We start from the raw sequence: 24,795 nt of genomic DNA on the forward strand, positions 1-24,795 counted from the left end.
CCATGTAGTATATGAAGTGTTGCATTTCAGTTTAAGTAAGATGCATATTATCTCACTATAAAACATTTAATGAATATTGGGTGGCATATGTGAAATCGAAGTGAAAAAATATATTTTCTTAGGAATTATGTTTTCTAATTTTGAAAAATTGAAGACTTTCAGTATGTACGGTAATATTTAGTCCATCTGTCCTAATTTGGATCTGCGTACTGTATTTTAGTTTATGTGTTCATTTGCTAAACCAGTTTTGGTAGTTACATCTGGTAAAAAGTTTGCTTTCGTTTGTCAGGAGGGCCAGCAGGTGGTGTTAGCAGTGGAAGCAGTAGCAGTGTAGGAGGAGATGTCAGTGGCTATGGAAGCCACTATCCACCCCCTCCAGGTATTTCTTCTATGGAGGGAGCAACTGCTCTAGACCCCTCAGAAATGAAGTTTTCGTGTACAATGGACTTCCGTTCACAAGGGGGTAAGTACACTGTGATGTTAATTTTCTTAACATTTCTAGCCTGTAAATTGGAACACATCAATGTTGTGTCACATTTACAGTAGGACGAGTACATTCTTACATTTCATTTCAACTGAACATAAGCTCTACAGAATTATCAATAGGAAAAGTGCAGAGTTGAGAATAAAACTTAAGTATTTCACAAAATGTATTTTATGTGAAACACAAATGACTTATCTTCGTTTGAAAGTATCTTAAAAAAAAGTAGTGAATAGATATTAAATAATACTTTCACTAACTCTATGCACTGTCAGGACATTTCTTATAATGAAAAGTCTTACAGGTACCTTAATTAGGAACCTTTCATTTTTTATTTTACTGAATGCCAGTTTTCTTGTAGAGTATGCCCTGTTTTCTTTTATAGCATGCAAAGTTGCGAAATGAAAATTTTAAAACTAAATTTCATGTTTCCTTGCTGTAAATCACACCCTCGGTGAAGTCTGTTTCTTTGACAAGAAAGGACAACTGACTAAGAATTTACAAAGAGGAAGATATTTTCTTTTAGGGTAAGGAGAAATGCCTCTTGAGTAGTCCCATATACCTTCTCAGCTCACCATCTTTATCAATGTAATGCTTCATTTTTTTAATGCATCATTTTCACTCAGTCATAGGTGAGGACCATGATTATCAGAATCCTTGTTGATCTAGTTCTTAGAGAATTATTGATCTATTTCAAGAATCTTCAGAGCTGAATTTCTCAAGAGTGTAACCATGTTGAGGAGAGCATGATCCAAGAGGTTGTGACCTCAAATGAAGCAAAAAAATTTTGAGGAATATATATAAAATTGTGTGAAATTATGTGCCCTAGAGGTTAGTGTAGGGGACTTGAAGGAAAAGTTGTTATTATTTGGTAGTTAAACTAGATCAGTAAGTTGAGTGTTTTAACTCGTATAGGGTTGAGGTTAAAGTGATTGATAGTGAGCTATGTCACTGATTGGCCATCACCAGCCTGAATTTTTTTAGCCTAAATGTTTTGATTGTTGAGGTCTATACTTTATAGTACTAGCTCGAGAAACTCATTTATGGCTTGTTTATCCTACATGACATTAGTTAACAATGATTTGGGAAAAGAGCAAAATAGAAAAGAAGTGTTTCACAAAAGGAATTCTGATATTGAACTACCTAAGGATGCACTCAAGAGAAGCCCAGACCTAAACAGATAGATATATTTCTGTTAGGGCAGAGAAAAATCATGAAGTGTCTAGATGACCCATATTTTTTTCCCATTTCCTGTGACTATGAGGCACTTGTCAAGAATGAGTACGAGGAAAGAAACACTAACAGCATTTGGGATTTTTAGGTCACAATCAAGAACTGATGAGACTAGTGTTGAACACTTTCGTTGGAGGAGAACCTGTCTCAGCTTAAAGTAGCCATTGACTTTCATCTTTTGTGAGAGAGAAGTTGTAGCTTAAATTGCTTATGGGTGCTAAGGTAGGGACATTTGCGAATGGTATTACAGTGAAAACTGTAGAAGAGCAAACTTAAGAGTCAGTGGCCATTACCCTTAGTAGGTTCTTAGTCAGTTGTCACTTCAAACCTAAGTGGTTGAGCAAGGTGCAGTGATATGCATTGCATACAGATTCTATTATATTGCATAACTGATTTTGCCCTCATTGAGTATTATTTTTCTTGGATAATGCAATGAAATTATTTCATGCTTGAATATTTTTCTGATGCTGCAAATATTTAAAGTAGGGCTACCTAGAAAAGGTAATGTGTATGTGTTCCAGACACACAACCCCCCACGCTCACAAATGCTTAGAACCCCTATAAAGACGCTAAGAACTGCTTATTCTGTTACTTCAAACTATTTTTTTCGTTCTCCTTTATCGCCACACATTAATGACCAAACTAGAAGCATTTTTTAACCACAAAAATGTTGAAACAAAAAAAACTTGGAAACTTTTAATCATATGAAAGTAAGGCTTAGAAGAAAAAAGTTGGAATCCCAAAAACTCATCCAATGCTTTAGTCCCTGTCTCAAAATATCTGATAGTTCAGTTGTTATGGCCATTGAAAATTTGAATAATGTCAGATTTAATCATATTTCTTTCTCTCTTTATCTGGAAAATGCTCATTCATAGGAAATACGTTCATAGAAGAAAAAGGTTGCAGAATATCAAAATACATCATGTGATACGTAACTCACAAATGGTCATTTATTTAAAAAAAATGCATGGAATTAAAAAAAAAATTCAGAATATCAAAATATATCGTATGAGGTAATTATTAACTTCATATTACTAATAATATTGGAGATATTCCAATTGTTTTTTTGTGTATGTATTTCAATTACATCATGAAATATCTAATATCAAAATATATCCTATGAGGTAATTATTAACTTTTATTGCACTTCAGTTTTTGAGTACGCATTTCAATTTCATCGTGAAATATCTAAACAATAAGCACTTAATTCATTATCTAAAAAAGATAATTTATTTGAAAATAAAATATCCAAGGAAAATTTTGAAAAAAATGACTATACTATACTAAATAAATCAAACTTTCTACTTAATATCTCTGAATGTAGCAAATATATTACAAATTTTGTTTTAAACAATTTCAACACCTACTTTAGTGTACAAGGGCAATATATGAAAGAACAAAGATCCTCACATAGCTACTACAGTTCTAATATTATTTGTAATTTGTTAAGAAATGCTACAACTAAAATTATCAAAACTAAATGAGATATCTTCAACTTCCTCTGACAAGTCATCGTTTATCATTGCTGCTTCTCCATTTGAACAGTGCCACCGCAGACCCCACAAGCTGTAACATAAAAGAGCCCCTCTCTTCTACATCTGCTTCTCATTGTTTGGCACTGGTTCTCACTTTCCCTGCAACTGCAACATACTAATTCCAGCAGTTCATCAGGGGCTATATTACTAATAAGCATCTCAGGTCTTAACTTATGACTTCGATCAAGTTCCCATCCTCCTCAATTGGGCATAAAGCTTCATTACCCAGTTCTTTCCAGATTTTTAATTGGCGATGCACACTCAGAGCTTGCTGGATACTGGCGTCTTCTGTTGGTGGTAGAATTTCTGGATTGATATTGCCCATATGTGCTTGTTGGAAAAATCTGGACTGCTGTTCCTTTTCTTAGGTATTTGTAATACCATAGGCAATTTTCATTGTCCCAATCCATGATACTTTACTTATACTCCCACATGAAGCTTATTTTTTAATGAATGGCTCAACTGTTTCACTAGAGAATGACCTATGATAGACTTCTTTTTTTTTTGCATGGCTGTGAATATTGGACACTGCATCACAGCCCAACCAAAAATACTTAAATAGAAACTCCTTTTAGATAGTATTCGTATTGATTCAATTTTATATGGTCTTTTTTGACCAGCTAAAAATAAAAAAGAAGTCTATCATAGGTCATTCCCCAGGGAAATAGTTGAGCCATTCTTTAAAAGACATGCTTCATGTGAAAGTATTAAAGTAGGAGGGACTTGAACCATGAAAATTACATATGGTATTACAAATACCTTAGAAAAGGAACGGCAGTCCAGATTTTTTCCAACAATTACATAAGGGCAAGGTCAATCCAGAAATTCTACCAACAACAGAAGATGCCAGTATCCAGCATGCTTTGAGAATGTTTCTCCAATTAATAATCTGGAAAGAACTGGATACTGAATCTTTTAAGCCCAATTGGAAGAGGATGGGAACTTGATCGAAGTCTTAAGTTAAAACCCGAGATGCTTATTGGTAATATGGCCCCTCATGAACCAGTGCCAAACAATGAGGTACAGTTGTAGAAGAGAGGGACTCTTTTGTGTTACAGCTTGTGGGTCTGCTGTGGCTATTGTTCAAATGAAGAAGCAGCAATGATAAATGATGACTTGTCAGAGGAAGATGAATATATCTCATTTAGTTTTGATAATATTGGTTGTAAATTTTCTTTAAAAAATTACAAATAATTTTAGAACTATAGTACCTATATGAGGATCGTTCTTCTTTCATAGATTGCCCCCTTGTACCATAAAGCGGGTGTTGAAATAGTTTTACACAAAATTTTTAATAGATTCACTATTAGTGAATCTATTTAGAGATATTAAGATAAAATTACCTCATATGATATACTTTAAATTTCTGAATATTTTTTAATTCCTTGCATTTTTTTAATAAATGACCATTTGTGAGTTACATAAAAAAGGCTATATTTTTTATGATTTTACAAGGAAATTGAGATACTTAAAATTTCAATTGCAATATCTCTTACAGAATTTGAGGTAGGAAGTTAAAAGTTACATCAGATGGTGTATTTTGATATTCTACAACTTTTTTCTATGAACTTCTTTTCTAAGAATGACTGTTTTGCAGTTATGTATAAAGAACTATATATATATATATATATATATATATTATATATATATATATATATATATATATATATATATATATATATATATATATATATATATATTATATATATATATATATATATATATATATATATATATATATATATATTGCTGTATTCATCGTAAAAAAAAAATAAGGAAAAATGTACCATTCATTTTGTAACTACAAAATGGTCTTTCCTAGGAAAGAAGTTCATTGAAGAAAAATGATGTAGAATACCAAAATAGATCATGTGATGTAACCTTTAACTTCATACCTCAAATTATATAGGCAATATTGCAATTAAAATTTGGTGAATTTATATATATATATATATATATATATATATATAATATATATATATATATATATATATATATAATATATATATATATATATATATAATATATATATATATATATATATATATATATATATATATATATATATATATATATATATATATATATATATATATATATATATATGTATATATATATATATATATATATAGTATATATATATATATATATGTATATATATATATATATATATATATATATATATATATATATCTATATAATTCACCAAATTTAATTGCAATATTGCCATATGTTTGAGGTATGAAGTTAAAGGTTACATCACATGATCTATTTTGGTATTCTACATCATTTTTCTTCAATGAACTTCTTTCCTAGGAAAGACCATTTTGTAGTTACAAAATGAATGGTACATTTTTCCTTATTTTTTTTAACGATGAATACAGCAAAATTTAATTGCAATAGCTCTTATATAATTTGAGGTATGAAGTTAAAAGTCACATCACATGACGTATTTTGATATTCTGCATCTCATTACTTCTATGAACTCTTTTCCTAGAATGACTACTTTGTAGTCACATACAGAATGCTACATTTTTTCTTGTATTTTTTACGATGAATACAACAAATTTTAATTGCAATATTTCCTATATAATTTGAGGCATGAAGTTAAAAGTCCCATCACATGATGTATTTTGATATTCTCCATCTTTTTCTTGCATGAACCTCTTTCCTAAGAATAACAGTTTTGTAGTTACGTAAGGAACACTACATTTTCCTTTGTTTTTTTTTCTGTGAAATTGGGATAAACAAATTTCAATTGCAATATCCTATATAATTTGAGGTATGAAGTTGAAAGTCGCATCACATGATGTATATTGATATTCTGCATCTTTTTTCTTCTATTAACTTCTTTCCTATGAATGACCGTTCCCCAGATACAGAGAGAACGAAATATTAAATCTGACATCATTCAAATTTTGAATGGCCATAGCAGCCGAACTGTTGGATATTTGAGAATGACTGAAGCATTGGATGTTTTTATGATTCCAATTTTTGTTCTTCTGTGGTTTACTTTCATATTATTAGCAGTTTTCAAGTTTTCTTTTGTTTAACCAATTTTATGGTAAAAAAAAAAAATGCTTCTATTTTAGCCATTGTGTGGTGATAAAGGATGTCGAAAAAATATGCTGCTCACCCCTGAGAGGCGCTAACTTTTTGGGGTGATACTAGACATTTATCCCTCCACATTCCCGCAAAAATCAGATTCTTTGGAATTTTTTCTCTGATGAAAGCTAATTTCTTGTTACTATTTAATATCTTTATTCCGACTCGCTCTGAAATAAGTACAGTGGATCCCCCGTATTTGCAAATACTAGGAACCCCTTTAAAAATTTTAAGAGCTGCCTGTTTTGTTACTTCAAACTCAAGAAAACCCCACTAAAAGTGCCTCTACCAGTTTTTTTAATAATTTTATCACAAAAAGTGTATTTAATCATGAAATTGATATGAAAATACACATTTATGGATATTTTCTATAGAAAAATACCGCGAATACGCAAATTTCCCTTATACAGTATAATGGGTAGATATGCATGGTCTACAGAGAAATCTGTGAATACGTGAGTCCGCGAATCTTGAGAACGGAAACAACGGGGGTCCACTGTAAAGCATTTAAAAAAAACAAGGGATCATATAGCCTAAAGTGATTTGAAACTATTAACCAAATATAGTCTAAGTTCTATACTGTGACACCCAGATTACTTCACTCATTCTAAATTGTTCATATTGAAAGGAATTTTATTTAACAGTTCCTCGTGGCTAGAACTAGATATTCATCAGTAGTACACAGTACACGCACAACCTTTGGCACATCTGGTCGTAGGTACAACAAAGGTACAAAAACAAGTTTATGGTGTTGCAGTTTACATACATACATACTCGTACTTACCATTTCCTTCAGTCGCTTGTGTCTAAACTAACATTGCTCTTTTATCAGATTCTGTTCACTGTCTTATTCTCTACAATTGAAACTGGCTTTACTAGGTTTTTATTCTCAAATATTTCCCATAATCTGCTATATAACATTTAACCCAGTGTTTCTCAACCTTTTTTTTTTTTACCACCGGCAAACTTGACCGCATTTAAAATAGTATACATTTAAGTATTATGAGATGGAACTCCAGACTTTAAAAAAAAAAAAATTTAAATATGAACTTAATTTATTTCAGTATTTCTATTCAGTCAAATCTACAGCTTATTAAAGTGAAACGTGTGCTTTTTTTTTGGCAACTTCTTCAATACATGGTCAAATGAGCGCTAAGCATACCCTCATCTGTTTTTCAGTCTTACTGTTCATTCATGTGGAACTGAAGTCTATGCCCATTTTTCGTATTTTCCGATGTACCGTGACAATGTTTCGCGGCACACTTAAAATAGTCTTGTGGCACAAAAGTGTATCGTGGCATAGCGGTTGAGAATCACATATTCAAAGGGACTATTTTTCTTTCTTACCCCACTTACCCAGACACCCTACACACCGTGGTCAGTTACACTGCTATCTCCTTTCTCCAGTAACTCGTAGTGCCATCAACTTGTTATACTGTTCCATTATTCAACCTTTGAATTGCGTCAATTATATCAAAGCTCCTGTCACTTTTACAGACACCAAATTCACTCCAACCTCTTTTGCTGTAGCCCATTCGGGTATGCCTACCATCTCCCCTCTACATTTAACACCTGTTTAGAACTCGTGTAACATAAGACCCTATTCTCTAAAGACAACTTTTCTCCATTGCATCTTTTATACAAAGATCTTTGACTCAAACTTTTACTTTGCATTTTTCATCCCAATATATCGCTTATTTACTGAGGCCTTTTCCCTTGAAATTGTGATGAATCACACTTTTTTACTCGCATTGTCCTGGATTACCTTGTAACCCTCTTGTATACAAGTGTTATATTCTTTTTGTTTTACAGCTGCATTTCTGACTATATTTTTACTTCATGAAACCTTTTATTTCGTTACGTCTCTTTGCACTACATTTACTTCTTTTCCAGTGTTTTTTTTTTTTTTTTACAACAAAAGCGTCATTTCATTATGCCACTGAATTGTTTTAATCCTTCTCATAAACATGTAACCCTAACTTGAATTTTGTAATTCCTCATAAACACCCTCCATCTCATTTTCTATTCATACTCTCCCTATGGGCTATTCGTACAGCATTCTTGTTTAAATTACTTATCTGAATTACAGGTATTGCCATATTTTGAGTCATTTTTTCTCTCGCTCGTTAATTCGAAAAGCATTTTTATTCGCGATTTTGCCTCATCTAACTATAGTACCATAATTATTAGATAATACATTAGGCACTTATCACCACTGCATCCATCCAACTGCCCTTCAGTCTAATCTGTAGTACTGACGAATAATGTAATAGGCCATTTCCCCCTCCATTTTCTCTGTTCTGGGTATACTATGAATATTTTTGTATGGAAGCTATGTATCTATCAATCAAATACTTTTCAGAGCAAGTTTCGCTTCCTTTCATTTACTGCAAGCACCCACCCCATAATTAGCAACTACTTTATACGTCTATTTCTATCACCTACCTTTGCATTTGAAATCACCATCACGGCGACCTTTTCTCGTTCTCCAACCCAACTGGGCTCATATTCAGGTAGCCCCGGATAATTCGCTCTCTTTTCCATTCCTAGATCACACATGCTCTATTTCACCACCTTCTCCAGCCACACTTAGATTTACATATTCCTTGAACAAAGACATTTGTTCCCATTTATCTACACTGTATGACTCGGCAAAATTCCCTTTCCTCTCGTAGAGACTTTTCAAACTTTCACAAGTTTCTAGTCTCTGATCGCCATCGTCGGTCGGTTGTAGTATCTGCAAACAACCATTTAACACTCTTTAAGGGATCATTTTCTTTTCCAACTACATTGCGCTTACTTCAAGTGTCCTTTCTCTGACGTGCCTTATCACCTTAGCCATAAACATATTAAATAGCCATGAATATTTTGGTGGCTCTTTGTTTGTATAAGTAAATGGAATGCATATTGTCTGCTTTCAACGAGACACTTTTTCTGATGGGTGTATCAATCGTAGATAATATTGGGTTGTTGTTAGTTAACCACAATCATGAATGTGACTATGTTAACATCTAGAGAATCTGTCAAAAGCTAGAATTAAACATATTGATATATATATATATATATATATATATATATATATATATATATATATATATATATATATATTCAGTATGGGCAACAGATTATTAATATTTTTAATATACAAAACATTCCAACATTCCCATGGAACTCCTAGGCCATTAACTTGCCAAACAAATTCCCACAGAGTGGTTTGCCTTATATGAAATAAGTAAAAAATAGTGTGAATAGAAGATAACAAATAAAAAGTCATATAAAGAAAAATAAACGATAGCATAAACATACCTATACACGAATAGTATGGTGGATGGTGCTTTCAAGAACTATCACAGCCTCCCATATGCATACAACTTCCGAAAAGGAAACGGTTCGGTATGTCTACAGTTAATGGGATTAAATAGGCACGTGGCTGGTTAATGATTTTTCCTCTCAATTGAGTGGGTCGGATCTTGCTTTACTTTTACGTATAAAGTAGTTGGCTACTCTTCCACAATAGAAAAGTATTACTAGTGTTAAAAGACCAAGCGACCATTAAGCAGAATATATTTCCGGGGTTAATAATTTTGTTTGTAATTTTAAAACATTTTTATAATAAGCTCAAAAGTGATGGACACGCATTTTCGGTTGTGTGTTCGGAAGAGCTGGTAAACTATTTCTTTTTCTAAATCGCAGTTGTATATGATTTTTCTAGTCATCAATGAATGACGATCTATTCTTTTTAAATATGCCAGCAGTAGTAGTAGCAGTAATAGAGAAGTGCTTAAGGAACGCCACTCTTTCTAACCGCAATTTTCTTAATCTTGTTGCACGTAATCTTCTGGAGTCCCCAAGTTTTTACAATTCTTTGTCGTTCTTCATTTCCTTATTTGTTTAGCTTTTAGAAGAAGGATGATGTTAGCAATGATGTGAGTTTTGTCGTCATGGCAATGCCATTGAACAATATTCAGTGGAAGGTATTCTAAGTACAGTATTTTCTTCTTTACATGATTGAGATATTTGAACTTGTATCTTTTCCTGTCGTTAAGCTCTAATGGATTAGATATTGGTGAACAATCGGCGCTGAGTTTTTTTCAGCGTCAAGTATGGTTACTTTTTTATAATAAGTATTTTGCACCAAGTTATTCGTCTGTACTCATAATCCACCTTATTGTGTCCCACAAGGTTGACATAAAAGCCTAAAGTAATGACCTTGGTGTGTCATTCATATAGTCCATCGTTTCTCAACAGCACTAGAAGTGTGTCCGTAAAACAACAGACAGCCTTTGGGTCTGACCCTCTTACTCTCTATTTCGTTCCACCCCCTTCCTGTTCCTGTGCCACAAATTTTCCTGCATCTCCTAATATTTTGTCACTCGTACCAGCACCAAAAAAGTACGTCTTCTGATTCAACGACAGACATGGTTGTTGCTTTCGTCGTCCTTGTTTACTTTTTGGCCCCTCGGTATGGGCCTCTCCGTTCAACCTGCAGGTCCTATTCATTTGCTCGGCACATCATAAAGCTTTCGTAATATATTCCCTAATGCCATGGCTGTGTTCTTGAATTACAATACTTTTAACATGTTAGCCTCACCACACTGGGCATTCAAGTTCTCCATTACATTTGAAAAATTGTATATGGTTTCTGGCAGACAGTACAACACGTGCTGGTTATTATAGCTTATCATGTATTCCTGTACTACTTCTTATCTGTGGTGAGCAATTTATTATAAATTACTTTTTTCCTCGGTTTTAGAGTTCATAATTGCATTATATTCATTTCATCGTATACAATATACTAGGATTTTTTTGTCACGGGTTGTGACTTTTCATATATTCTTTGATATTGAGAAATTTGCCATCATGATTTATGATGTGATTTATTCCGTTCAACCCACAGTAATGTTTGTGCTATCACTTTTACCTTGATGTAGTTTTTATTTTTTTTTTTTAACTTGCAGCTTTGCTTTGCCAGAAAAATACTTCGTTTAGGAGGCGGTAATACGATTGGTATAAATTAATTTCGGGAATTTATACAACTCTGAGAATGTCCGGTAAATAACTAACCATATTCTAGGTAAATTTGGTGGTAAATGCTGGTTCTGGTAGCTAAATTGAAATGTGCGCCACTTCGGTTTTGCTGGTTTGAGGTAAAAAAAAAAAAAAAAAAAAAAAAAAAAAAAAAAAAAAAAAAAAAAAAAAAAAAAAAAAAAATCACACTTATGCACCCATTGACGGGATGATTTTCTGTATTTATAAATAGTTACGGTAATTATGGATGATAACCAAGTAATTAACTTAGCTACACTTAAAACAAATTGTTTAGGCGCGTGAAGATAATTTTTCATTCGATTTTATCACTTTTTCAAGTAAAAACCTAAACAATGTCTGTATGATTATGTCGACTGTGCATTATCATTATTCTGCACGTTTAATAGAAAGGTAAAGATAAGAGAACATTTATCATTAAGCTTGTGTACTTATAAAAAAAATCTCCAAGTAATGATACAATACGGGGATTTTTTTGCGAAGTTCTTTACAAACAGATGAAAACTTTGAAAAGCATCTGTTCTCTCATTGGTTCACAGTTCACTTCCAATGCAGAACTAAGCATTACCTTACAAAATAAAACCACCATGTGGTTCGACCATGTGCTTTTTGTTACTAAATATCATTGTATTGAAAAAAAAGGAGGCATACGGAACGTAGTATACTTTTTTTCTTTTCTACTACATACCTGTAGTGATCACTACATACCTGTAGTGATCACTCTAGCGGCATGATCTTTTGATTCAGAAAGTACTCGTTTGACACACCACATGCCATTCATTCTAAATTAATAAAAATGATTTTGCTGGTTATATGCAGTATGAACGGCCGATTAATTAAACCACCAAGAATATATTCTCGCGTGCGTTTTCTTACTTTGTGATGATAATGCTCAAAATATTATTTTAGAGCTCCGTTGACCGCTTGTTCAACAAGCAACAAAGCGAAGACATTTGAAGCACTCGAGTTAGAAGTTGGTATGCTCGCTGTACTCAGAATGACGTGGCAGAAACGCAACTCCTGTTCACAATAATAGATGGCGCTGTAGGTTTTTTCTTTTTGCTTCGCCAGTATCTTGCCATATTCCCTCAAGTACATTCTATCGCCTTACTACTCTTGAAAATTTATTTATCTCTTGGTAGTCCAGATTAATAAATGATGAGTTGTGTTATTTTACGTCACAGAGGCGAATATTCCTTTGGATATCACAAAAATAGTATAACCGCAACTGGCAACTCAAGGAATGTTATGATTGGTCGACTGTTGCATGTGAGGAGGCAGACGAAGACTAGAAGTAAACAACATTGCAGTTAATGTCAGTTGTAGTATTTCTGAAATATTGGTGCATATTGTGGCGAAACTCACGTTGAAATTATCTTATCAACAGCTGTTCGCAAACGATATCGTAACTTGTGTGATTGTGTTATTGTTAATAAAATATCGTGGTAATCGGCAGAAAGAAGAAAGGTTAAAGCTTGGTGGACGAAGCCAATCTTCTTGTGACTTTGCTAGCAGACTAGCTATTAGCAGTAAGGACTAGTCGCGGCTGCTGAGTCATCTGGGATTGCTTTCCCGTGTAGTGGTCACCACTACTAGTTGTATTTCTGGCATTTTAAATTTATCAGGTTGATGATTAGGTTTGATTAACAATGTAATTGTTGGCGATATCCAAGGTTATCATCTCAAGGTAGTTGGAACGGATAGCCTAAGGTCGAGAAGTATTAGTATTTGCATTTAGGCCAATACCTCCTGGTTTGTAGCCTATTCTAATTCAGTTACTATAGTGGGACCTTATCATCAGCATAATCAGTAATTGTCACCCCTTGATAAACTAGCCTTATTTTATGCCAAATGGAGAATGTGAATGCTCAGATTTAGGCTGTGCTTTGCTTTCCTTTAATGGGTTAGGCTTTCATGTCTTCTTGTAGCCAAGCCCAGCCTAGATGCCTTCATGACATTCATCAAAGATAGAGGAAGGGTTTCCTGCCCACATTTATTCCAAACTAGCTAAGTGTATTTAGCTTAATCTTTATTCAGTTAGCCATCCCATGCCATCCTGGTAAGGCATACCTATGTCAGGCTAGCCAGAGCTATAAGATGTGGCATCAGGACAAAACTCCAATAGCCCAATTCCCCTACTGCAGAATTTAAAATGTTCCCTAAAAAATATATCTGGGATCTGGATAGCGAAGGGACAATGTTATCAAGAATAGTTTGCAAAGGATAGGTCTAACCTTAGCTGGGTGGAAATAATCTGACACCTTTGTTTTGAATAAATGAGATATTAGAAGATGGGTGGAAGTGAAGAGAGCTCCCCTGCTGTGTGCCAACCACAAGTTCGTGAATGTTTCAGTTTTTACAGTACATTCGCCAAATTAGTTCCAGGTAAGAAAGTTCTTTGTTACCAGACTTGAAATTGTTTTGTTATTAAAGTAATTGGTGAAGGAAAGTAAAGTTAACATTATAGGCTGTTGTGAGTATTATTGATTAGCTATTGTTGGTGAAGCATTGGAGTCAGAACTTCTGGTATTAAAGGCAGAATGTTATGAAAATCCATAAGTACTCGTAAAAATTGTATGCCTATTGTAGAACCTTTGCCAGCGTACTGCCATTGAATGCACCAGATCAAGATCTGGCTGTGGTGGTTTAATGATGAACTAGACCACCTCAGTTATTAATGTAAATGCTCCCTTGGCTAGGATGCATTCCCCACACCTGACCCATACCTCAGCTATTTAATTGATAGTCTTTTTAAGTTTTTAAAGACTTAGTATGACAAAATATTGGAAATATTTAATTATTGTCTATTGCTATACATTTTTTTTTTTGTGTGAAATGATGTTTTGGTATGGCCTATAGGAGACCTTTGATTAGTCTGTATTGCTGTGAGATATTCCAGATGTAGAGTGTATCAGTGGTACCCAACAATTGCATGGCCTGCAGGTCTATTATCACTGATATTTCAGAATGTTTAATAAAAAATGGTATTTATCACAAGTGTGCAGGTGTTTGGTTAATACTGCAATACTACATATGATTTTACTTTTTACATTATGTATCCTATTTAACTCTGTGTTACTGTAAACTTGACCACAATACTTTTGATTTAACTGTATTCAACAGTCATAGCACACAGCCTCTTTGCTTTAGTATATGATGGTACTGTAGCAAATTGTGCCATAACCTTCATGTTCATGTATGACACTTACCTGGCAGGTATATATATAGCTATATTCTCTGTTCGCACTGGCAGAATTTTCAAAACTCGCGGCAACCGCTAGATCACTGGTAGTTCAGGTGATCGCCACCCCGCTCCCGTGGCGCTGGTGCTCGGAATCATTCCCATTTTCGTCAGATTTTTTCTGCCAGCTGAACCGGCAACATCGTTGTGGGTTCCCTGCTAGAATTTCGAACTCGTTAGCTGACTTTCGCTGTACTTTGATGGATTATTGGGTATCGTATTGGAAAGTTGGATTGGCAATCGCGTTTGGAAGTTCTTATAATGTCTGATTCTGGTTTAGAAGAAGTGTAGAGAGGGTATGTGTACTTGGGATAATAGATGTAATGAGTGTGAAAGTTTAAATGAGAAGGAGTGGAAGACTTTCACGAAATATGTTGAGAGACTAGAAAAGGATAGAGTAAGGAGATCGGTGTCTCGGAGTGAGAGGTCAGGCTCTTCTAGTAAGGCCTTGAATACTTCTGTTAATTCTCCCCCTCCTTCCCAAGTAGAAGTTGTTATTCCTTCTCCTCAGGTTTCTCCTGCGCCTGCTGCTGTTTCTGAGGATACTAATTATGTGAAAGTGTTTGCCGCCCTTGCGTCAATGGGCGATCAGATTCAGCGTCTTACAGACAAAGTGGGTACGTTTGAGAGTGTCAGTGTAGTGGAGGGGGCGGCTGATCGTCTCTCTCGTGCTCCTAGACCTAGGCCTCTGCCAAGCTCCCAGACCCAAGGGAGAAGGCATGTCGACAGTCGAAGGGAGGCGAGAGGGATTCCCTTACGATCAGTCGTCCCTTCAGGCAGTCCTGTTGCGTCCCAGGCTGCAGCAGTGCGTCATAGAAAAGGCGACACTGGGAAGTGTTTTTCCTCTACAGATAGTTCTGCGTCAGGCAGGTATCGACGTTATGCGGAAGAATCGCGTCCTCTGAAGAGGACGCATAGACCTACGTCTTCTCAAGATGAGCTTGACCCTCAAGAGCGGTGGAGTAGCCCCGAGATTTTCTCATCTAGTGACGAGGAAGATGTGATTCCGTTTAAAAGGAGGAGAACTTTTAGGTCAAGACAGGACGCAAGACTTCATGTAGACGGCGGTTCTCCGGATAGGAGCCCTCCTTCTGAATCCGGGGCAGCCTCTCCTGTATCTTCTCCTTATCGTAGACCTCAGGATCGAGTTTCTCGTCGTAGCAATCCTTCTCGTCTTCGTTCTCCGCTTGCTCAGACTTCCCGTCAGGAAACAGAGACTAAGAACTTCCTTAAAGAAATGCAAGGAAGGTTAGCCGATTTAGTTAAATCGTGGGAAACAACGGAACATCCTCCTACGAGACGTAAGGACGCATCTCTCCCCGTCAAGTCCTCTAAAAGGACGCATGATTGTTTGCCTCCTTCTCATCGCACTTCGGAGTCTCGTGTAGGACGCAAGTTACGGGAACAGGACGCAGGACGCAAGTTACCGGAACAGGACGCAAGTTACCGGAACAGGACGCAGGACGCAATCTCGGAGCTCAGAAGGACGCAGGACGCAGGCGGCAGGAGCCGTCTTCTTCCCGCGAGGTTAGAGAAGATTTTCAGCAGCAAGACCTTGGATTACAAGATGTTTCTTCGGCAGAAGAGGAGATGGAAGACTTAGCGTCTGAGGAAGAGAAAGATGGTGAAGCACCTTCTTCAGACTACAAGAAGTTGACTGATTGCCTTCTATCAGTTTTTGAAGGGGAATTTCAGCCTTCAGCTCCGATGTCACCCCTTTCTCAATTCTCCAAGAATAAGACACCGAAAAAGTCTTCGTTTTTGAAGATGAAGCTTTCAATTACAGCTAAGAAGGCTCTTCAAAGGATCGATACGTGGTTGAAGGAAAAGAGGGAAGCGGGCAAGACTTCGTTCTCCTTCCCTCCAGCCAAATTGGCATCGAAGTCCGGAATCTGGTATGCGACGGGGGAAAGTCTCGGCCTGGGGGTTCCTGCCTCCTCCCAGGGTGATTTTTCCAACATTGTTGACAGTTCCCGCAGACATGCTTTGAATTCGGCTAAAGTGTGGTGGACTCCATCAGAGTTAGATCATCTCTTGAAAGGTATTTTCCGGACTTTCGAGGTTTTCAATTTTCTTGATTGGTCCTTGGGGGCTCTTGGACGAACAGTGGAAAATAAGGAATCAACGGCTTCTCAACTTCCAAGCAGTATTATGTCCTGCATGGACAAAGCCCTAAGGGATGGGGCGAATGAGTTGGCATCTCTTTTCACTGCAGGAGTTTTAAAGAAGAGGTCACTCCTGTGCTCTTTTGCTGCAAAGGGCGTTTCTAACGCTCAGAAATCCGAATTGGTTTTTTCCCCACTCTCGGATCAGTTATTTCCTTCGGATATTATCAAGGATATTTCTCTTTCCCTGACTCAGAAGGCGACGCAGGATCTGTTAACGTCTTCGGTAAGGAAATTTTTACCCACCAAAGTGGTTAAGAAGACACCTTAGGAATCAAGACAGGCTAGTCAGCCCTTTCGAGGCAAGTCCTTTTCTCGTCCTTCCGTCAGAGGAAGAAGAGCTCCTTCCAAGAGGGGTTCGAAACCCAGTAATAAACAATGAAGAACAAGTCCTTCAGACATCAGTGGGGGCCAGACTCCAGAAGTTTTGGGAGATTTGGCAAGAAAAGGGAGCAGATCCTTGGGTCGTCAAGGTAGCCAAGGAAGGTTACAAAATCCCTTTTCTGAAGAGACCACCTCTTTCGTCATCGCCAAGAGAGCTTGGAGCTCACTACAGCGATCCAGGGAAACAAGAAGCACTACAAGAGCAAGTACTTTCTATGCTCAAGAAAGGAGCAATAGAACCTGTTCTGGATCACTTATCTCCGGGATTTTACAACCGGCTTTTCTTAGTAGCGAAATCCTCGGGGGGATGGAGACCAGTACTGGACGTAAGTCAACTCAACTTATTTGTGGAGAAGACAAAATTTACGATGGAGACGACCGATTCAGTACTGGCAGCGGTACGTCCAGGGGACTGGATGGTTACCCTGGACCTTCAAGACGCATATTTTCATATCCCAATTCATGCAGGATCCAGGAAGTACTTGAGATTTGTGATCCAGAACAGGGTCTTTCAGTTCAAAGCCCTCTGCTTCGGACTGTGCACAGCCCCACAAGTTTTTACAAGAGTGATGTCAAGCGTGGCGAAGTGGCTACATATTCTGGGAATAAGAGTGTCTCTATACCTGGACGATTGGCTCATAAGAGCCCAATCAAGAAGACAATGTCTGGAGGACTTAGAAATGACGTTAACATTAACGAAAGAGTAGGGCTGATGGTGAACTTAGAAAAGTCGAATCTGACCCCCAATCAGGAGCTAGTTTATTTGGGGATTCTGATCTCCTCAGTGACTTTTCGGGCTTTTCCGTCTCCCGACAGGCAAGAGCAGTGCATCCGGAAAGTTCAAGCCTTTCTAGAGAAAGAACAATGTTCGGCACGGGAGTGGATGAGCTTACTGGGGACTCTCTCGTCCCTGGAACGGTTCGTTTCTCTAGGAAGGCTTCACATGATACCCTTGCAAATATTTTTGAACCAAGTCTGGCCAAGAAAATCGCAACCAGATTCCTTCCTGTTTCGAATTCCTCGCAAGATCAAAGAGGAATTGCGTTGGTGACTAACTCCGGGGAAGTTAGCGGAGGGAGCTTCGCTCCAGCAAAAGAACCCAGACCATGTATTGTTCTCAGACGCGTCGGACGCAGGCTGGGGAGCGACTCTCGGGCCTCAAGAAGTGTCAGGTCGTTGGTGGTGGTGCAAGAGTCGGAAGATTTCTTCATCCAGTACCTCTGTGACCCAAATTGCCGACTTCCTTTTATATTTAAAGAAGGAAGTAGGGTTGTCAACTCAGACAATTAAAGGGTATCGTAGTATGCTGGCCTCAGTATTTAGACATAGAGGTTTAGATATTACCAATAATCTAGATCTGAGAGACCTCATAAGGTCCTTTGGAACAAGGAAGGAACACCAATACAGAACACCTTCCTGGAATCTCGATGTGGTCCTGAAATTCTTAGGAACTAGTAAGTTCGAACCGATGGATCAAGCCTCGTTGAGAGATATCTCGAAAAAGACCATCTTTTTGGTGGCCTTGGCCACAGCTAAAAGGGTTAGTGAGCTGCAAGCAATTAGCAAACATGTTGGCTGGAAACATGACAAGGCAGTTTGCTCATTTCAGGAGGTTTTCTTGGCCAAGAACGAGAATCCAGCTCATCCATGGCCAAGGTCTTTTGAGATTATGGGTCTTTCAGATTTGGTAGGACAGGAACAAGAGAGAGTTCTTTGTCCAGTAAGGGCTTTGCGCTATTATATAGAGAAAACCAGTAAGATTAGAGGAACTTCAGAATCACTGTGGTGCTCTGTGAAGGATCCTAGCAGAGCAATGACCAAAAATGCTATTGCCTTTTTCCTTAGGGAACTAATTAAAGAATCTCATATGTTATGCCAAGAAGAAAATTTCGGCATCCTTAAGGTTAAGGCGCACGAAGTGAGAGCAGTAGCTACTTCCTTGGCATTTAAAAGGAATATGGCCCTCAAAGATATCATTGAAACAACGTTTTGGAGGACTAATTCAGTGTTTGCAAGTCATTACCTTAGAAACGTCAAAACAACGTTTGACAACTGTCAAACGTTGGGCCCATATGTATCCTCAGGAGCAGTATTGGGCAAAGGAATTTCCACCCCATAACTTACTAACATGCTAGGTATTTTAATTAAGTGGTGTTGTTTTTATGGTTGTCTGAGAGGGTTATTTCCTCTTCAGTCTGTGAAGTGTAGTGCGTTAGGTTAGTTTTGTGTGTGGTTCAGGTGGTCTAACTTATCCTAGCATGAATGCCCGTGGTAAGAGAGGGCTAGGGTTTCCTGTCAACAAATTGGTCCCGTCCAGTTGTCAGACCCTTGTATTTAGCTTCATCAACTATTAGGTCATGTCCTAGTTGGGAGCTACTAAGGTTTAGCAGGCTAAGAGGCAGGAATTATGAAGTCAGCTACCTTAGCAGGTAAGGAATCTAAGAGTATTTGGGATTTATTTTAAATTTTAAAACTTACAATGTTGCTGTCTTTGACCCACCTCCAAATGTGTCAATCAGCTATATATATACCTGCCAGGTAAGTGTCATACATGAAAATGAGGTTATTATGATATAACAAAGTTTCATGTATACTTACCTGGCAGGTATATATAATTAAATTCCCACCCACCTCCCCTCAGAAGACAGGGTTCAGAGAAAAATCTGACGAAAATGGGAATGATTCCGAGCACCAGCGCCACGGGAGCGGGGTGGCGATCACCTGAACTACCAGTGATCTAGCGGTTGCCGCGAGTTTTGAAAATTCTGCCAGTGCGAACAGAGAATATAGCTATATATATACCTGCCAGGTAAGTATACATGAAACTTTGTTATATCATAATAACCTCATTTTAGAGTGTGATTAATTTTGTCTAACATTTAATGAGTAATGTAATGAATGAAGCTTTATAGTGTTAAAGATTAACAGCTGATTTGTTCCGATACGTAATACAAACCATCGGTCCTTTAACAATAGGAAGTAGCTAGCGGCAGCTGGAACGGTCGTAAGCTTCGAACAAGGGGAGAACGGTAGTTAACTGCTTGTCCGACAGTCGCGCGCCGCGCGACTGGGAGGTAAACAAATCACTTTTGCTTTCGGCCGCGGGTGTGAAGGACGTGTTCGTCATCGCTCTCTGCCCGCTTCATCGTCGTATGCTTTGTTTATATTGTGTTTTCTACTAATGGTTTGTTTAACTTGAAAATGAAACTGTAAGTACACTGTTTTCATTTTCATTACTTAATTATGGACCAACATGGAGCTATCGCCGTAGATGCGGCGATTTCCTCTCTTTTCATGAATTGAACCCTTGAATTATGTCTCGGTGCCGAGGGCGGGCGCGCTCGCGCCGAGTCATGTATTTTGGGCGAAAGTGTGTAATTGAAAAATGTAAGTACTCTTTTCATTATATTTTTGCCCTGTGCGTTCGTTTACCGAGAGTGTGATTGCGCTCGGCACGAGCCTTTTATTTTGTATAATAGAATGGAATGAAAGTGGATTCGCAATTGCAATATTCTTTCATTTTCATTTATTTATTTGCATGAATTTAATTTGGATCAATTTTCGTTCTTACCCGGGAATTGATCCTTACGTTTTTATGTGAAAGTGAAATCGTGCAGTATTCTGTTTCATTTTCATATATATTTTATGATAGCATCATATTATTTGGATCAAGTTTCCGTTCTTACCCGGGAATTAATTTTTTCCCCTTTAAGTTCTATGAAGTGAATCGCAAGGGCAGTTATTCTGTTTCATTTTCATATTACTTTTCACTGCTGTGCGGGGGTATGGGGAAGCGAAGGTCTGCCAGGGAGTCGTCGGAAAGCTCTCCCGCGACTCCCTTGGTATCCGATTCTTCGTCTTCCTTCCTGCCCCCCGCTCAGCTTCTTCGTTGTATTTTTATATTTTGGGGTCTTCCTTGCGTTCGGGGTGGGGCATGTCTTCCCCCCGTGCGTGAGGGAACCCCTCTTACTAATCTATCTATGTTACCGCAGGTGCTACATCCGTGGGAGACGACCTTGGACAGGTATGGACCACGCGGCGGGCAGGCGTGCCTAGCATCCACGGGCTGCTTGCAGAGTCTAGCGAGGTCTGGGGCGGTACTCCACTAACTACCAACGGGCCCCCGCTTTAATTGCTGCTCCCCCCCTCCTGGTTCTAACAACTCCCCATGGCTTGTGTCGTTGACCGCCGTCCTGCCGCTACTAGGGTGCCGCCGCCGTACCGAGGGGGTGTTGCCGCCGCCGCCTGTTTTTCTTCAAGTTGCCTGCCCCAGACTTCCGCTGTTCCAGCAGCTCGCCCCTGGACCGGCCGCCAGTACCCAGGTTCCGCTGGCTGCCGATGATTCTACGAGGCGATCGCTGGGCCTGCCGTACCTGCCGCTGATGTTGGATTCCCGCTGTTGGCTTGGCTGTCCCTTCTGGGTCTATAACCGCTGCCGCTGTTCCTGCCGCTCCTGAGCTGGTTGCTGTTCCTGTCGCTCCTGGTTCTGAGCCTGTCCATGCTGGTCCTGCCCCACGGTGTGTTCTTCCCCAGTCCCAGGTCCTTCCGGACAGGTGCAGTCGGGCCGTGTTTGCTTCGGCAATAGCCCCGGCTCCGGCCTGGATGGAGGACCTGACGACTGTCCTGCGTGAGCTGACGAGGAAGAGGAGAGAGGAAGCTGTCATCTTTGTCTTCATCGTCTGCTGCTGCCTCTTCCCCTTCGACTTCTAAGGCCCATAAGCTGAAGAAGAAGAAGGCTGCCTTCCCCCCTAAGAAGTCTCCTTCGGGAACTTCTAAGGGCCCGTCCCACCCCCCGGTGGGACGGGGGGTCCTTCTGCTGGTCCTCCTCTTTCTCCTTCCGGGAAGCGGGGCCCGTCTCCCCTTCCGTAAGGAAGAGATAGACGGGGACCAGAGGAGTATCGGTTAGCTCTGGTACTTCCTGCCTGGTGCTAGCGGAGATGCCGCTACGCCAGGTTCCGGCTCGGTCTCTCGTTCGCGAGAGATCCCGAGTGTACGTTCTCCCCTCGGGAGACCGTGCAGCCAAGTTTCGGCGCCAGAGTTCGCTCGGCGCCAAGACGCGGCACGGAGCAGAAGGCTGGTGAGAGACGCTCGGGTGACTCTTGCCAGGCCAGCGGCCGCTCTTGCAGCGACCAGCTGGTAAACCCGGGTTTTTCCCCCTAAGAAGACTCCTTCGGGATCTTCTAGGGGACCCGTCTCGCTCAGGCGAGTCGGGGAGCTCTTCTGCTGGTCCTCCTGTTCCTTCGGGGACGGGGCCCGTCTCTTCCTCTGCAAAGAAGAAGACGACGGGGACCAGAGGTGTACCAGCCTCGGCTGGTACGTCCTCACCTGGTGTTAGCGGTCCTGCCGCTAAATCAGGTTCCGTCTCGGCCGCTTCTCGTTCGCGAGAAGTACCGAGTGGACGCTCTTCCACGGGAGACCGTCCAGCCAAAGTTTTGACGCCCGAGCTCGCTCGCCGTCAAGACCGCGGCGCGGAGCAGAAGACTGGCACGACTCTCGCCAGGCCAGTGGACGCTCTCGCAGCGACCAACTGGCTGCTCGGGTTGACGTGACGGTCGCTGACCAGCCACGGGTTGAGGCGAGGAAGGGGTGTCCCCGCGGCCGTCGGTACCAGCGGCTCGACGCGCCGAGAGGACGCTGGCCGGTCCTCCTCGCCGCGACAGAGAGCCTAGCAGGTCACCTGACCGCCGCTCCCATAGGGACCGGGCGGAGACAGTAACCAGCAACAGCTCAGCCTCGCCACGCTAGAGATCAGCGTCAACGTTCTCAGCCGAGCCTCTCGCCCCAGGCGAGCGGCAAGGCTAGGCCTGCTGCTCGATCGCCACCGCGGGTTGACGATCAGATGCAGCCCTCCAAGCACGCTGGTCCTGCCAGCGAGCTAGGGGGGAGCGTCAGGTCTGCCTCTCCTGTACCTTCAACCTCCTCGGGCTACACCGGGAGGACGAGGTACCTACGACTGATCGCGAGAGGTGCGCCGCTCGCGATCCCGCTATGACGCCGTATGGACCAGGCACGGGTCTAGGACCGACAGGACATACGCGCAAGTAGCTGGAGGCGACCGTCAGGGGCCTGCCGCTGTTCCTCCTTCTAAAGGAGGAGTATCTCGGGATCTGTTCTTGTTGGAGGGACTGGACGGTCCTACTCCGCAAGACGCGGTTACTCCCGAGATACAGAGGAAGTTGCAGAAGTCATTAAGCTGATTCGTCAGCATAAAGACCTTGCGGAAGGATTGCCGCTCCCACCAGCAGAGCCCACGTCTCTGCTCGAGTCGTTTTGGGCCGAGAGGGAACCCAAAACCGACGGTGGGTCTGCCGCGATCGGAGCTTGCCGATTCTGTCTCGAACCAGAGTCTCTCGTCTCCGGACAAGAAGGCTCTCTCAGTTCTGGCCGGTCGATCAAGCTACTTCCACCTCCTCTACTGCGACAGCGGCGTTCTACGTGTCTTCGGACACCGTATTTAAATACTCCTTCGGTCCTCCTGAGAGGTTTCGACCTCGACGAGGACTGGAATGAGTCGGAGGACGGTATCGGCTCTCTCCTGTCAGGTGTCGATCAGCCCCACCCAGACGACGTTTCACAGTGGCGCAGAACCTTACCTACAGTGAGAGTTCTTAACCCTCCGCGGGAAAACGTTTTCTCTGACGATTCGTTTCCCAGACTCTGAGAGGCCATCGCCGCAAGGCGATGGCTGTTCCTATCTCTTCTCCAACTGCTAGTTCCACTGGGAAGGCGAGCGAGTATCCAATTCCTCCCCCATTCCCTCTCTCCTTACGGCTACGAGGGAAAGAGGAGGGATCCTACAGAGATTTCTCTGTAGGATCCCACGTTCGGGACTGCGCTACCGGGGGGACCTTCGGGTTCCTACCTGACGTAAGCCCCGGTCGTTGAGGAGGAATCCTGCCCCATTCTCGATTTTCTACGGGAATCGAGAGGACCACCAGCCGATATCGTTTGACGAATTCGGTGGGGGTTTCGCAGACTGCTTGAATTCTACGGAATTTCTAGCGCATTCAGAGTGTTCGAGTTTTTACGATCTCCAAACACTTACGCGAGACCACGGTCCAAAGTGAGTGAGACGAGAATCCCCGATATGTTACACGATAATCGGGAACCTCGCCTATGCTCGAATTCCTGGAATTTCTAGCATTTGAAGAAGACTGCTGCTGAAAGAAACTATCTCACAGTAGGCGACCAACCTGGAATAGAGGAGATCGGACGGGAATATCCAGTTTGGCTTGAACTATCGTCTTAGTATTCTGTTCACCATTGAAGCTTTCCTTCGAGGAAGACTTCTCCTTCACTCTCTTTGATAGAGAATGAAGGTGGTCGATCTCCAATCCTTATTTTGTTTTCTTGAAGGAAAGAATTTAGGATGGAGATCGTTGTTCAGAATCCTACAAATATACTACGTATATTAACCTCGCGACATGATTCTACTAAGCAGTTGAATTGTCCGAGGGGTAGGCGCATATCCTAGTTAATCTACGGATTACGACTTATAAGAGAAGTATTCTAATTGAACTGCAACTCGGGGTTGCCTGCAACCTCCCAGGAGTTTTCAGTTTCAATTTTATATACTTATGGTTTTGTCACGACAACACCATTTCA

At 40.2% G+C, this 24,795-nt stretch overlaps 1 protein-coding gene across 5 annotated transcripts in view; it reads left to right on the plus strand.

Annotated features, from left to right (window-relative positions):
* The window catches only part of LOC135219410 (endoplasmic reticulum membrane sensor NFE2L1-like), a 565,440-nt gene that overhangs the window by 518,916 nt on the left and 21,729 nt on the right, over positions 1-24,795 (plus strand). For all 5 annotated transcript variants that reach the window (XM_064256165.1, XM_064256164.1, XM_064256162.1 and 2 more), the window contains one exon: positions 290-463. In XM_064256165.1, coding sequence (XP_064112235.1) covers positions 290-463 — 174 coding nt within the window. The remainder of the gene's footprint in view (positions 1-289; positions 464-24,795) is intronic.

Source organism: Macrobrachium nipponense, chromosome 1, assembly GCF_015104395.2.
Source record: "Macrobrachium nipponense isolate FS-2020 chromosome 1, ASM1510439v2, whole genome shotgun sequence".
Taxonomy (NCBI): domain Eukaryota; kingdom Metazoa; phylum Arthropoda; class Malacostraca; order Decapoda; family Palaemonidae; genus Macrobrachium; species Macrobrachium nipponense.